This window comes from Jatropha curcas, chromosome 4 (genome assembly GCF_041381405.1).
Source record: "Jatropha curcas cultivar XTBG-Jc1 chromosome 4, XTBG_Jcur_1.0, whole genome shotgun sequence".
Lineage (NCBI taxonomy): Eukaryota > Viridiplantae > Streptophyta > Magnoliopsida > Malpighiales > Euphorbiaceae > Jatropha > Jatropha curcas.
In genome coordinates, this window is record NC_143154.1 from 28417589 (window position 1) to 28430586 (window position 12998).

At 29.5% G+C, this 12998-nt stretch overlaps 2 protein-coding genes across 2 annotated transcripts; one reads left to right on the forward strand and one right to left on the reverse strand.

Annotated features, from left to right (window-relative positions):
- The first annotated feature begins 6339 nt into the window (after nucleotides 1–6339).
- LOC119369599 (uncharacterized) lies at nucleotides 6340–7477 on the forward strand. The gene has a single exon (XM_037636140.2). The coding sequence runs from the start codon at nucleotides 6563–6565 to the stop codon at nucleotides 7337–7339; it is 777 nt and encodes a 258-aa protein (XP_037492068.2). The 5' UTR covers nucleotides 6340–6562; the 3' UTR covers nucleotides 7340–7477.
- A 3014-nt stretch (nucleotides 7478–10491) lies between these two features.
- On the reverse strand, nucleotides 10492–11474 carry MIF2 (mini zinc finger 2). Its single transcript, XM_012229311.4, has one exon. It carries the CDS (start codon nucleotides 11261–11263, stop codon nucleotides 10967–10969), a length of 297 nt encoding a protein of 98 aa, XP_012084701.1. The 5' UTR covers nucleotides 11264–11474; the 3' UTR covers nucleotides 10492–10966.
- Between the last annotated feature and the right edge of the window lie 1524 nt (nucleotides 11475–12998).

A 12998-nucleotide genomic window follows, 5' to 3' on the forward strand; every position in this document is an offset into this window, starting at 1 on the left:
ATTATTCTAACATATCTAATAATCTTTTTGTACACAATAGAATTTGATTATAATCAAATCTTATATTATAATGTTTTAATTAAAATAAATTACAAAATGCATCATTTCATAACACTTTTCAATCATCAGCAATTGCAGTTTTTAATCGAGATTCTTGATTGGAAGTTAATTAATTTAGTGGTGCTAAATGCTGATAAGTTCACTGTGCTATTAAAAATAAAAAAACCAAGCTTGTGCTTTCTTTCTTTCTTTCTTTATATATATAAAATTCTTTTACTTCTTCTTCCCATTCTAATAAAGTGCACAAAAGAAAGCATTCTTGCCCTGTTATGTGCATTAGCTTTTTAGTTTATGAGTAGATATGATATTTAATGCTTAATAAGGGAAAAAAGTACTAATATTTTAGTTAATCTGATCTGATTGTGTATTTTAGTCTTTAATAGCTAATCAGATGAGGAAAAAGTATGAACAATCTAATCTCTTTTAAGCAATATTAATATTTTATTTTCTCACTTTCCTTTTAAGGGAAGCAGAAATCAGAATTAGTTTAACTTGTATATTATTATTATTATTATTATTATTATTAGATAAATATTTAAAAATAGGTAGATGATGACGAAAAGAAAGAAAGTAGTGGGTACTTAAATTAAATGTGGAGTGCCTTATCTTACATATCTCTATAATGGGTTGTTTTGGTTTTGGTCATTGATGAAGTCAGTAATCTTGTCTTTCTGGCTTACTTAAGGACCCAACTGCCCCAAGCATGGGTCATAACCCTATCTATATTCTACGGTTCTACCCTTATTAAGTATCGTTAATTCAGGAGCATATAGGCTTACATCATCCCCAGAAATAAGAGAAATTTTTCAAAGCTTTGATTTTATTTTTCTTTTTGGAAAATTTTGATGTTTTTTGATATTAGCTAATCAAGGGTTAGGTTTCTTTTAGTACTTGTATCTGATATAAGTTTTATATAAGTACGAGTATATATAGGATTGTAAATTTGTTCTGTTTGAGTAGCTAGTTGTTGTATAATTTGGAACAAACTTCAATTCAAGGATATTTTGATTGATGATGAGAGTGAGACATTATTTAATAACTTGTTAGGTTTAAAATTTAATGTGTGTATTAATGAGAGGCACCATGCTTGTGAATGGCATTTATGGATTTTTCATTCAAGAATAAAATGGATGAAAAAAAGGTTTAAATTAACAAAAAAACCTTAATTAGTAATTCTTATTGTCAGTTTATCATGATGCGAGTTAGGATGGGTGTCCTGGGAGGCTTAATGGCCCGTATATTAAATTTTTCCAGGATTTTAATAATAAAAGAAATTTTTGCTGCAAAAAAAAAAAAAAAAAAAAAATTATCATGATGTGTGAAATTAACTTCCCATGACTTTTTTTGCCTAAAAAAACTTGAGATTATATTTTTTTTAGGATTTTTTTTGAATATAACATATTATAATTTTTTAGAAGGATTGAATTGAAATACCATCTTTTCATTCACACAAGAAAAATTGGCAAATGTCATATGTCAAATAATTGACATTCAGGAGTCTTTACATAGAAGCTTTAAGTAATTTGTTGATGCTTATCTACTTATTAAGAATAAGATGTGGCTTAGTGCAATGCAAGGTGTTAATAATAGCTTAAAGAGGGCAGTTAATATTAAAGATTGTCAATTAATAATGATAATCTTGATTGTGAAAAACAAACATTGTGTCCCTACATGCCTCCATTAATTTTAATGAATGAGACCTCAGAAAAGAAAATACTCCACTAATATAATTATAAATATGTGATTAAGGATTCAACTTTGAACTTTAGGTTTTAAAGCCCATATCAAAGATGGAGTAGCGTATGGACCAACTTGTGCACCATAATATTCCCTTGTGCGTGTGCACGTGCACGTGCATTAGCCCACTTCTAAAAGTATTTGCCCTCCCAGGTAAATATATGGCCGCTTTATGCTTTTGCACATCTTTTTATTTAGTTTTTTTTTTTTTTAAAAAAAAAATGGAGCTAGCTCTCAAAAAAATAATAAAAAATCAATAAAATTACATTCACAAATGATTCAACAGTTAAGTCCCAAGTAAAAACAATTTAATTATCAAATGATTGATGGAAGCATATTTTCTAAACTTGGTCGTCTAAAAAAATTCTAAATTTGATTTTCAACTATTGAATATTTTGAAACTCCATTGCTGTAATAATGCTTAAGCTAAAAATAGAAACTGTTATTGTAGAAACCCAAAGCTAAATTTAATGATATAAAAATGTATAGGTACACCTTCCTTATTACTTCAGTTTCAGCTTTCTTTAAAACTACCTTTGTCCTAATCCTCTCCCTTTTTCATATTAGGTACAAGAATTTCTCTTCTCCTTACTTTCAACACAATCATATGCTAATTCTAATTTAATCCCTAATTAATTCAAGCAATCAAGTGAAAGTTTACAGATCTTGAATTTAAATCCTAGGACTTGCATTTAGTTTACAGATCTTGAATTTAAATCCTAGGACTTGCATTTATAAATGGCTCCTACAATCTTCTCATCATATAGCTTTGCCGATGGCTATGTGTATTCTTTGCTTCAGGGTTGTTCAACAAAACCAATTGTTTTGGTAGTTGTTAACATTTAACAATCAACTGTTTAAGCATGAAACACCACGTTAAACTCTAAAAGCTATTTAAAAAGTGGTTGCTGAATATAACCTTCATTTTGTTAAGTTCATAATTAAATAAATAGCAAAAAATTTATATGCCAATCCAAATGAATAAAAAGAAAAAAAAAAAAAAAGAAAGAGAAGAATTTAAATTGGTATCATATAAGGTCAAGTCATGTGTTCATCTTGTGGTTTTGTCTGCAAATATCCACTTGTTGTATTTTTCCTTTTTGTTTTTCTTTTCCACATGTCGTTTAGCAAATTCAAATTGTTGCTAAGAAAGAGCTAACTGCTTACTCATCCTCTTGAATAATTAGACATGGGGTTTGCTATATTGTTACTGTAATAACTACGCTAATTACAGCGGCACCGTTCCTACACCAAGAAATTCACTGTCCATAATTAGGGTTTTACCCTTTCCATCTCAAAAAGTTAATTACAATTACAAGTTATATTTTTCGTGATTATGCTTTCACCTTCAATACTTACATTGAAAATGACTTTCTTTTATCTTCTTTCAATTCATTTTTTTTATCTTGTAAAAATTTTATGTTCAGTGACAAAGAGCACTCAAAGGAATTGAGAGATTTACGAGGTTGTAGTTTTGAGGCACTCTCAGCGTAAAATCTCCACAAGCCAACTCTCATGCCTCTCGGAGTGAACGGAAAATAAGATTACGTAAATCATTAAACGGAAAAAAAAAAATTTACATAGTGCTTAAAAAAGCAACTAAATCACCTAAATTATAATAATAATAAAGTACTCCTTAATTTGATTAAGTTATCTTTGATTTGATCTATTACTCTAACATACATCATCTATTAGTAAATTTTAAAAAATTAATTAATATTCATTAATCTTATCAAAAGAACAAATAGTTTTAATAAAATAATTTCCAAAAAAAAGAAATAAAAGTTAACACAATTAATAATTTATTTTTTGATGGATTGGCAAGAGACATCCACAAATCCATCATACATATGGAAGAAACTAAATAAGAAATCTGATGTTTTTGAAAAGAGTAATTTGTGGAATTTATTTAGAGAAAGAAAAGATGCTGAAACCCACTTGAAAATTATGACAAGAAAATAAAGTATAAGCCTTTAAATCGTTGTTGGAGAAAAGGAAAGGAGCACGTAGTGGTAGTAACAAACGGAAGTTGAAAGAAACTCTTGTTGTAGCTACTAATTAACGAGTCAATGGAGGACCACACTAAATTATTTGGAGCATAAAGATTACTGCACTTTATTATGTGGTCCAAACAATTATCAACCATTTGCCAATTCTTAATTTTATTTTTCTAATTCTTTCATTTAATATTCTCATTGGTTTTTTTTTTTTTTTTTTTTTTTTTAATTATGTTTATGTCCACTAAGATTTAATCTTTGTGGACAAATTCATCGTATCCTTCAACTTGGGTATGTGAATATTGATTTAATCTTGTTCCATTTCCCTCTTTGTTTTCCAAAATTAACTTTTTCTATATTTAACCTTCAAACATTCTTCTTTCTCCTTTTTCTAAATTTATTTTCAAATTAAAAAAAAAATTATATGGTATTAATAGAAACTTAATCAATAAACGAATATAACTCCAGTCGGTAATAAGGAATGACTGAAATCCCTTTCTTTTAATTAGAGGTGTCTGAATTCGAGCCATATGTATGTAATGTCTTTGAACACTTCGGAGGAAGCGCTTTGTCCCTTTGAGGGTATGCTCGACGCGAATCCGGATTAGTCTGGCAATGGACTTCAGATTCTAGACAATTAAAAAAAAAAAAAAAAAGGAAATTAACTTAAAACATTAGGAATTCCAAAATCTGGAGCCAGGCGTATATCTTCCGTTTGTGAGGAGGTTATAATCCTTTCATTTTGAATTGTATAACTCTTTCTCTGTATATATGGCATTGCTAATTTGTGGTTGATTGAAGGATATATATATAAAAGCAAGGTGAAGGATTCGTTGGTGCTGTTGAATCTGGCTATGGACTTTGATCGCATGTGAAAACAGAGAGGAAAGAGCCCAATTTGTCTGACCCAAAATGGAAACCGAGTAGTACAGTTCACATGCAGGCCACTTATGAAGATGATTGAGACTTTGGAACTGTACAATTGACACATGAACTTCAATAAACTTGCAACATGATCTAACAAATCCAACCGCTTCTTGGATGGGTTAAATTCTAATTGTTTCAGCATAAAAAAGCTTGTCTTTCAATTCCTTCTTACAGCCTAACATTCACTTTTTATACTAACCAATTAATTCACCTTCAAATCACTTTGTTTATGCACATATGTTGTTTGAGAATATGCTTAAGTAAAGCTTTGAGTTTGATTGTGTTTAGGCAGAAGGATGAAAGGTGGATGGTGTGAAGCAATGTATCTCAGGGTTGAAACCTTGAAAATCAGTTGAAGATAAATGATCTTCTACCAACTAACCTTACAAATTGCACTTTGTATCAAAGTAGAAGATGTTCATATAAGCATTTGATGGGGATTGAAAGAATCAAAAATTTTATTCTTGTGCAATTTGACTGAATTAAGCAGATGCCAATTAATGGAAGATTGGTCATTGAGTGTAACTTTTATCTGATGAGCTTCAAAAGCTGTGTCCAACCCCAAGAGCTGTCACTTGTATTCTTGATCCACAGTATATTTTTATGCTTCCAAAAGTAACTTCTTTTTTGAAAAGGGGATCAACCAAATTCTAGCTAAGATGCAAGTTTGATTCCATTTTTTAAATTATTTTAACATAGTTCTATCTTTTATAAACTGAGTTGCTTCATAAATTTGCTTTCTTTTTTTTTTTTTTTTTCTCAATAAAATAAAATCTCATAGTCACAATATAGAAAATTTTATTATTTTTTCGGTATTCTTTTTACCTTTTTCTTTTACTCTTCTTTAAAAAAAGAAGTTATATTCTTTAAGTGGGAACAATTTACGACCTCGAATAGTAAGTAGGTGCCAAATTAATTTACAAGTATATATATGATTTTTTAATGAAATATTTTAGTGCCATACTAATATTATTAGTAACAAAATTCTTATAAACTATCTTCCATTGAAATAAAAAATTAAATTTAAAAATTACAAAATAACAAAATGAAAATAAAATTAAGTATAAATATAATTTATTCTTTTTTTATAATGATCAATTGGCTACAGCTCACAATCTCATAAATTAGAAATCACTCAAAATATCATGGAGTTTAAAAATTTACATTTAATTAGTTTGAAATGATGATTAATTAATTAATTATAGAGTGCAATAGAGCTCGTTGTGATACTAACAAATTATTAGGTCATTAATTTTGAACGTCTCCTCTTGACATTAGACTTACCAAGGCCCAGGGGAGTGATGGGCTTGCCAAACCCAATCCCAAATGGGTTTACTACAACTAAAACAACACTGTAGCCCCTTAGTTATAAGGCTTATGCCTTCCAGCCCAAGACCCTGTACCCTACTATGGTTGATGTAAGGCAATAAAGTGGGTTTTGCTAGTAACTATTTTACGTATGGAATTCCATCCTCTTTGTTCCTTTTCTCCCTCTTTCATTATTCATTATTAAGAACAAATTGGTACATCAGAGTTTTTTTTTTTTTTTTTGGTTACCATACTAAATTTTATTTTATAAATTTTATTGAAATGTGTTAATATTAGTTTGATCATGTATTAGTCTCCAACTTAGCTGAATGGAAAATAAAAGAAAAATAACACTGCTTAAAGGAAGAGGAGTTAGTCAAAATGGAAGGGACATGGAAGAGGCGCTGCCGCACTTTCCCTTATTTTTGAATTCTCTGAAATGTGATATCCCATAGCAATCAAAAATTGGAAAAAAGTACTCGTATACATACCAAGTGTTGACCCATTTCCTGTTCTATCTCGATCGCTTTCAGATGGCGAAAAACCCATTCGTATTTCCCTCTACATTTTCCGATTCCCAATCACCAAGACAATCATCGTCCTCTTCTCCGTCGCTATCTTTTGATTCATATTCTTCATCATCTTCTGATCCAAGTGTAAATTCTCCTTTTCTGTCTTCTCATCATCAAAGTCTTTCCTTACAGCTTTCCCAAACTTCTTCCAGCCGTTCCTGCCTTCCATCTGCGGCTTTCCTCGGATCTTGCGCCGCCCACAAAATCCTTCGCCGGCCATGTAACGATAAGTGTTATTCAGCTTCCTATTTTCCGCCGCCGATCTCTTCTTCCTACCCATCTGCGCCACACATGCTGTTAGCTCTCTCAGGTGGCGTAGCTGCTGGGTTAAACGAAAATTCGAATATAAACGTTTCGGGTGGCGTTTCGGCAAGAAAACGTTTCAGGACAAAATTTAGCCAGGACCAGAAAGAGATAATGTATCAGTTTGCGGAGAGAGTTGGATGGAAGATGCAAAAAAGAGATGAAGAATTGATTCAAGAATTTTGCAATGAAGTTGGGGTTGATAAAGGAGTGTTGAAAGTGTGGATGCATAATAACAAGAACACATTCGGCAAGAGAGACGCTAATGGAAATGGAAATGGAAATGGTACAAGCAATAATCTTGAAAATAACAGCAGCAACAACAACAACAGCAGTGAGAATCTGAATCATCATCAACAACAACAACAAGAACAACACTTTGGAAATGATAATGTTGCTCATGTTGGTACTAATGGGTCTTCTTCATCTTCTTGATTTTCTTGATTAATGGTTTTATCTTTTGATGATGGAGGAGGTTATAATAAATCTTAGCTAGATAGAGAGAGATCAGTAAGCATGCTAGTAGTTGTTTCTTTTCTTCTAATTTCACTTCTTCAGTTTTTTTCCCCTTAATTTTCTTTTTTTTTTTTTTTTTTTTTTTTTTTTTTTTTTTTTTAATTTTTAATTTAGTTCAATTAATCATCCTTCTTTTAAGCATTTGATGGGGATTGAAAGAATCAAAAATTTTATTCTTGTGCAATTTGACTGAATTAAGCAGATGCCAATTAATGGAAGATTGGTCATTTATCTGATGAGCTTCAAAAGTTGTGTCCAACCCCAAGAGCTGTCACTTGTATTCTTGATCCACAGTATATTTTTATGCTTCCAAAAGTAACTTCTTTTTTGAAAAGGGGATCAACCAAATTCTAGCTAAGATGCAAGTTTGATTCCATTTTTTAAATTATTTTAACATAGTTCTCTCTTTTATAAACTGAGTTGCTTCATAAATTTGATTTCTTTTTTTTTTTCTCAATAAAATAAAATCTCATAGTCACAATATAGAAAATTTTATTATTTTTTCGGTATTCTTTTTACCTTTTTCTTTTACTCTTCTTTAAAAAAAAAAAGTTATATTCTTTAAGTGGGAACAATTTATTATCTTGAATAGTAAGTAGGTGCCATATTAATTTACTAGTATATATATGATTTTTTAATGAAATATTTTAGTGCCATACTAATATTGTTAGTAACAAAATTCTTATAAACTTTCTTCCATTGAAATAAAAAATTAAATTTAAAAATTACAAAATAACAAAATGACAATAAAAGTAAGTATAAATATAATTTATTCTTTTTTTTATAATGATCAATTGGCTACAACTCAAAATCTCATATATTAGAAATCCCTCAAAATATCATGGAGTTAAAAAAATTTACATTTAATTAATTAATTATAGTGTGCAACAGAGCTCGTTGTGATACTAACAAATTATTAGGTTATTAATTTTGAATGTCTCCTCTTGACATTAGACTGACCAAGGCCCAAGGGAGTGATGGGCTTGCCAAACCCAATCCCAAATGGGTTTACTACAACTAAAACAACACTGTAGCCCCTTAGTTATAAGGCTTATGCCTTCCAGCCCAAGACCCTGTACCCTACTATTATATTTCCAGGCCCAAGATGTCATATAAAAAAGGGAAAATTTACCCCTTGCTATCTCACACAAGATATTAGGATATGATAATTATTTCCCTTCGTTTACTAGAGAAAAATTCTAGGCTCCCTTCGTTTATTTCTGATTTTTTCATAATTGAGTGCTTATGAAAATCAGTCAATGGAACATATTTTTCTAATATTAATAAATTTATTATAATTTTAGAAATAAACATGTTTAATTTGTTAATCAGTAGCCACCATCACCGATAACAAGTCATTATCATTAATCAACAACACCAGTCACTGGCAATTATCATAATAATATCACTTTTATATATTTTTCTCATATTTAATAACAAATTTTTAAAACATGAAATATCTATAATTATAAATATAAATATTTTTACGGTCTCATAAGTCAAAAGGTTTAATATTTTTTAATTAATTTTCAGTATTGTAACCAAACGACAATAAGTTATTTGAAAAATATTTTTCAAAGATAATTTACTCTTTGAAAACAAATTGAGTCTTAATTATAGCAAAAAAAAAAAAAAAAAATTACGGGGAGGGGAAGTCACAAATTCCAAAACTAGAATAAACTTCAAAACTAAAATAATCTCATATTCAAAGGTATACATAGTCATGGTAATAAAAAAAAAAAAAAAACAGTTCTATAGGTATTATATATCCCATAATGATTGGCTACTACTAACATTAATAATAATAGTAATAATAATTACAGTAAATCTTACTTGAAAGCAACTTAAAAATAAATACACATGTGATATGATAAGATATTTTGTTTTTGAAATGCAAATATATAAACACGTTTTTTATATGTATATATATATATATATATTGGTTTATACTGAAATGTCCACGATATAACCAGAAAAATATTAATGATTATGAAAATATATAAATAGGAAACAAAAGTATCTGCAAGAGCTTGTCAAGAAACACCAACAAAAGCAAAGAATACATATTTTGAAAGAAACTCCAAATCCAATGACTCATTACTATATGTCCTTATCCAATTGTAATATAACCAATTAGAGGACTGACCAAACCAAAATTGCCTTGTGATACTCTCACCACTGCCTCTCTATTAATAACTTCTAATCTGAAAACTTATGATATTCTGAAAATTGACATCTACCCAATTTAAATACAACGTATACCAAAATGTTTGTTCCCTCCATACTCTCTTTTACCTAACTTCAACACTTTTGCTTACACATCTCATATGGAGAATATCTAATTTCTTTTTATTTTTTCTCAAAATTTCAAGCATTTAAAACAAGAATTGCATTCAAATTGCAAGAAGATATTTAGACATGTTATGTGCATGATATTTTCAGGCAAGATTGGTGTTTTTGGTAATGATATTTAGGTGATTAAGAATAATTAATAACGTTGTAAAGGTTGGCAATTTCCTTTCAATTTCTTTGTTCCTTTTTGGATTTTTCAGCTAATGAAATACATTTTATAAATGTACCAAAAGATATTAATATCGGTTTTTTGTAATTAGCTTTATTAATTGCCTTTTAAGTACATTGGTAAGTAAAATTTCCATCATAACAACCAACATGATTAGATATGTGGGCCTTTAACCTTAAATACAAAGTGATCTTACCATACAGATATGACTACCACATTAGGATAATATTCCATAGATTTTTTTTTCCGAGCTTCAAAAGATAATTTTGCTAAATTGTGTATCAACTTGCATCACGAATCAACAATTTGTGGCTTCTGTTAATCGCAAATTATTGATAATTACCTTCAACTAAGTATGCTTAATGTTATTAATTTTTTATGCTTCTAATTATTCATATAATTAATTAGAGTTAAATTAAAACTAGAATCAGAGAAATGCAATTGGCTATGGTAAATCAAAACTTAAAATGATGTTATTCTAACTTTTAAGTCTTCATAAATTTTCTCATCTTATAAGCATATGTAGACAGAACCAAAAAAAAAAAAAAAATTATAATAAAAATAACATATATAAGAGAATTAATTGTCTCAAATCTCACACTAATTTCATAAAAATCACACATAAAGAACCATTATCTTTTTTTTTTCTCCATTAAATTCCCACCTCTCATCAAGAAAAACATTTCTAAGCTACTCAGAAATCCGAAAACAATAATATAAATACTGGATTACAAAGCTTAATTATTCACTCCTATTTAATTCATCTTCATAATACCACCAATTTACATTTTGTGGTGCTCTTGATTCATAAATAACACACCAAACACCCATACAATTTCCAATTTCCACTTTCTTCCTGGGACTTCAATCCGAGGTTTATTGATGTTGATCAACCTTAGAAACTAGGGCGAAAATCACAGCAACAAGAAGAAGAATTTCAGACCCAAACAAGAAAATCAGAAGTCAAAAACACTAAGACAAGAAGTTGGATACTTAGCTACATAGAAGAAGAGATAAGAAAACATTTAAGTCCCATTTCCATTGGAAGTAGGCGAAGAACAATCGCATACTAGCTCGGTCTCTACTTCCCTTCTGTGGAAATTCCTGTGGCAACCACAAGCAGCACAAGTGAGTGCAAGAGATGTGCCTTCTTCACCACTAGCCATGAATTCTCTGCACCCATCGACGGCATAACCGCCAACGTTCGCCGCATGATTTTTTTGGCACTCTCCATACTTTACACTTCTAATAGTGAAAGACGAAGTAGAAGAGCTTCTTGATGGTTCTTCTGTTCTTCTAACTACTACTTGCCTCTTCCTCATTTTGTAAATCCCTATTCTTGATTATACCCCTTTCTTCTTTCTTTGAAATATATTAATTCTTGAAAGACGAGGAACCTAATATATATGATTCACAAATTTACTTCTTCTTCGACCTAATCACAACAAAATCCTGCAAAAAAAGGAAAGAAAAAGAAAATAAGAGAAGAGGGAGAGAGGTTTGCTTTTAGGTTTCTTTATGCAAGCCCTAACCCTAGAGGGTGTACTTATAGCATCTGCCATGGACTTATTAGTCATAGTTACTGTGTTAACAGTAAAACCGTAGCTTACTGTTACATTTTTATTTCTCAGTTAAATAATTATTCTTTTCTGCCAGATAGTAAACCCTAGAATAGAAATTATGAAGTGATCAACCAACTGCCTTATTAAGCCTGAATATTTAACCTATTAATATATAAAGAAAGGATTCTTTTACAAAACTAATAAGAGTGAAACCAAAAATGATGAGAAAGCTTTACCTTTCAACTGAAAGTGTGATTGGTTTAAAATAGAATAACCAGCTAAGCTTTTTTTTTTAAACCCAGCTAGATTTATTCATTAATTACAAAATACTTTTTACTAAATAAAACATACAGTAACAGAGATTGCTTTAAAAAAATAATTAGCACAGTTTAGTTTTCTTTTAGACCTAATTTTAAAAAATAGTGCTGATGCTAAAAGGCAGATTGTGGGGTGCATTGATACGATGCCAACAACATTTGTTGTCTATTGCTTGACCTAATTACATGACTTGGTTTCTATCAGATTGCCAAACCTGTACGGTTATTTACAGTTACGCACCTCTTCTCTGTTACTTACCATTGCATTTGTGTTTGGTGATTCTTTTGTTTGGTAAAATAGTTTTTGACAGTCTAACAACCTCTCTATTTGTATATTCATTTATTTATATTGCTTGTTAGTGAACGTTGATTAATTGTACTCTTAATTATGCAATTTGATTGGACATTTGGGTTTAAAGTCAAATTTAATGATGCGATTAGGTCAATAATCGTCTTTCTCAAGATGCAGAAGGTTAGATATTCAAATTTTTACGAATTTAAGAACTTTGATGTATCAAACAAAAAGAAGTTAACCATGGCCATATATGGTTGATAGAAAATTCCAAAAGTAAAAAGAGATTCTTGATTTTATTTATTGTTGATTAATTCCTTAATTATATAGTATATATAAACATTTTTACATGAATATATACATGTAAGTGTTTTTTTCACCTAAAAGAAAGAGATATATATAATAGTAATACAAAGTTACAGTTTTATATTATACTAGGAGAGCGAAAAATTTTTACGTTCTTCGGTTTCAATGGAAATTATACATTTTGATTATATTAAAAAAAAATAATGGTTGAGTATATAAAGAATGGATATATGCAATATGAGCAAATATTTTTCATGGGTAAATATAATTTTATTAGGAATCCCACGTTAAATAATAATAAATAACAAAAGGACTTATAATGAATTGAACAATGGATTTAGAATAAACCTGTTGATTTTGTGCAAGTAATGGATTCCTACAGTCATATGCTATAAGTTCATGTGGAAAGCCCTTGTACGTACAAAATATGGGCTTCAATTTGATTTGACAGAAAAATCATGGGATGAAATTGATTGAGGTAGTTCTTATTGAAAGGCATATATAAGATTTTGTGAATTTTAAGGATGTTGCTGTCAAATGTTGTCTGTTATAAGTTTACAATCAATCAGCAAATGTTCAT

Excerpts from the sequence above, each read along its gene's own strand:
- LOC119369599 (XM_037636140.2), top strand. The coding sequence starts at position 6,563 with ATGGCGAAAAACCCATTCGTATTTCCCTCTACATTTTCCGATTCCCAA.
- MIF2 (XM_012229311.4), bottom strand. The coding sequence starts at position 11,263 with ATGAGGAAGAGGCAAGTAGTAGTTAGAAGAACAGAAGAACCATCAAGA.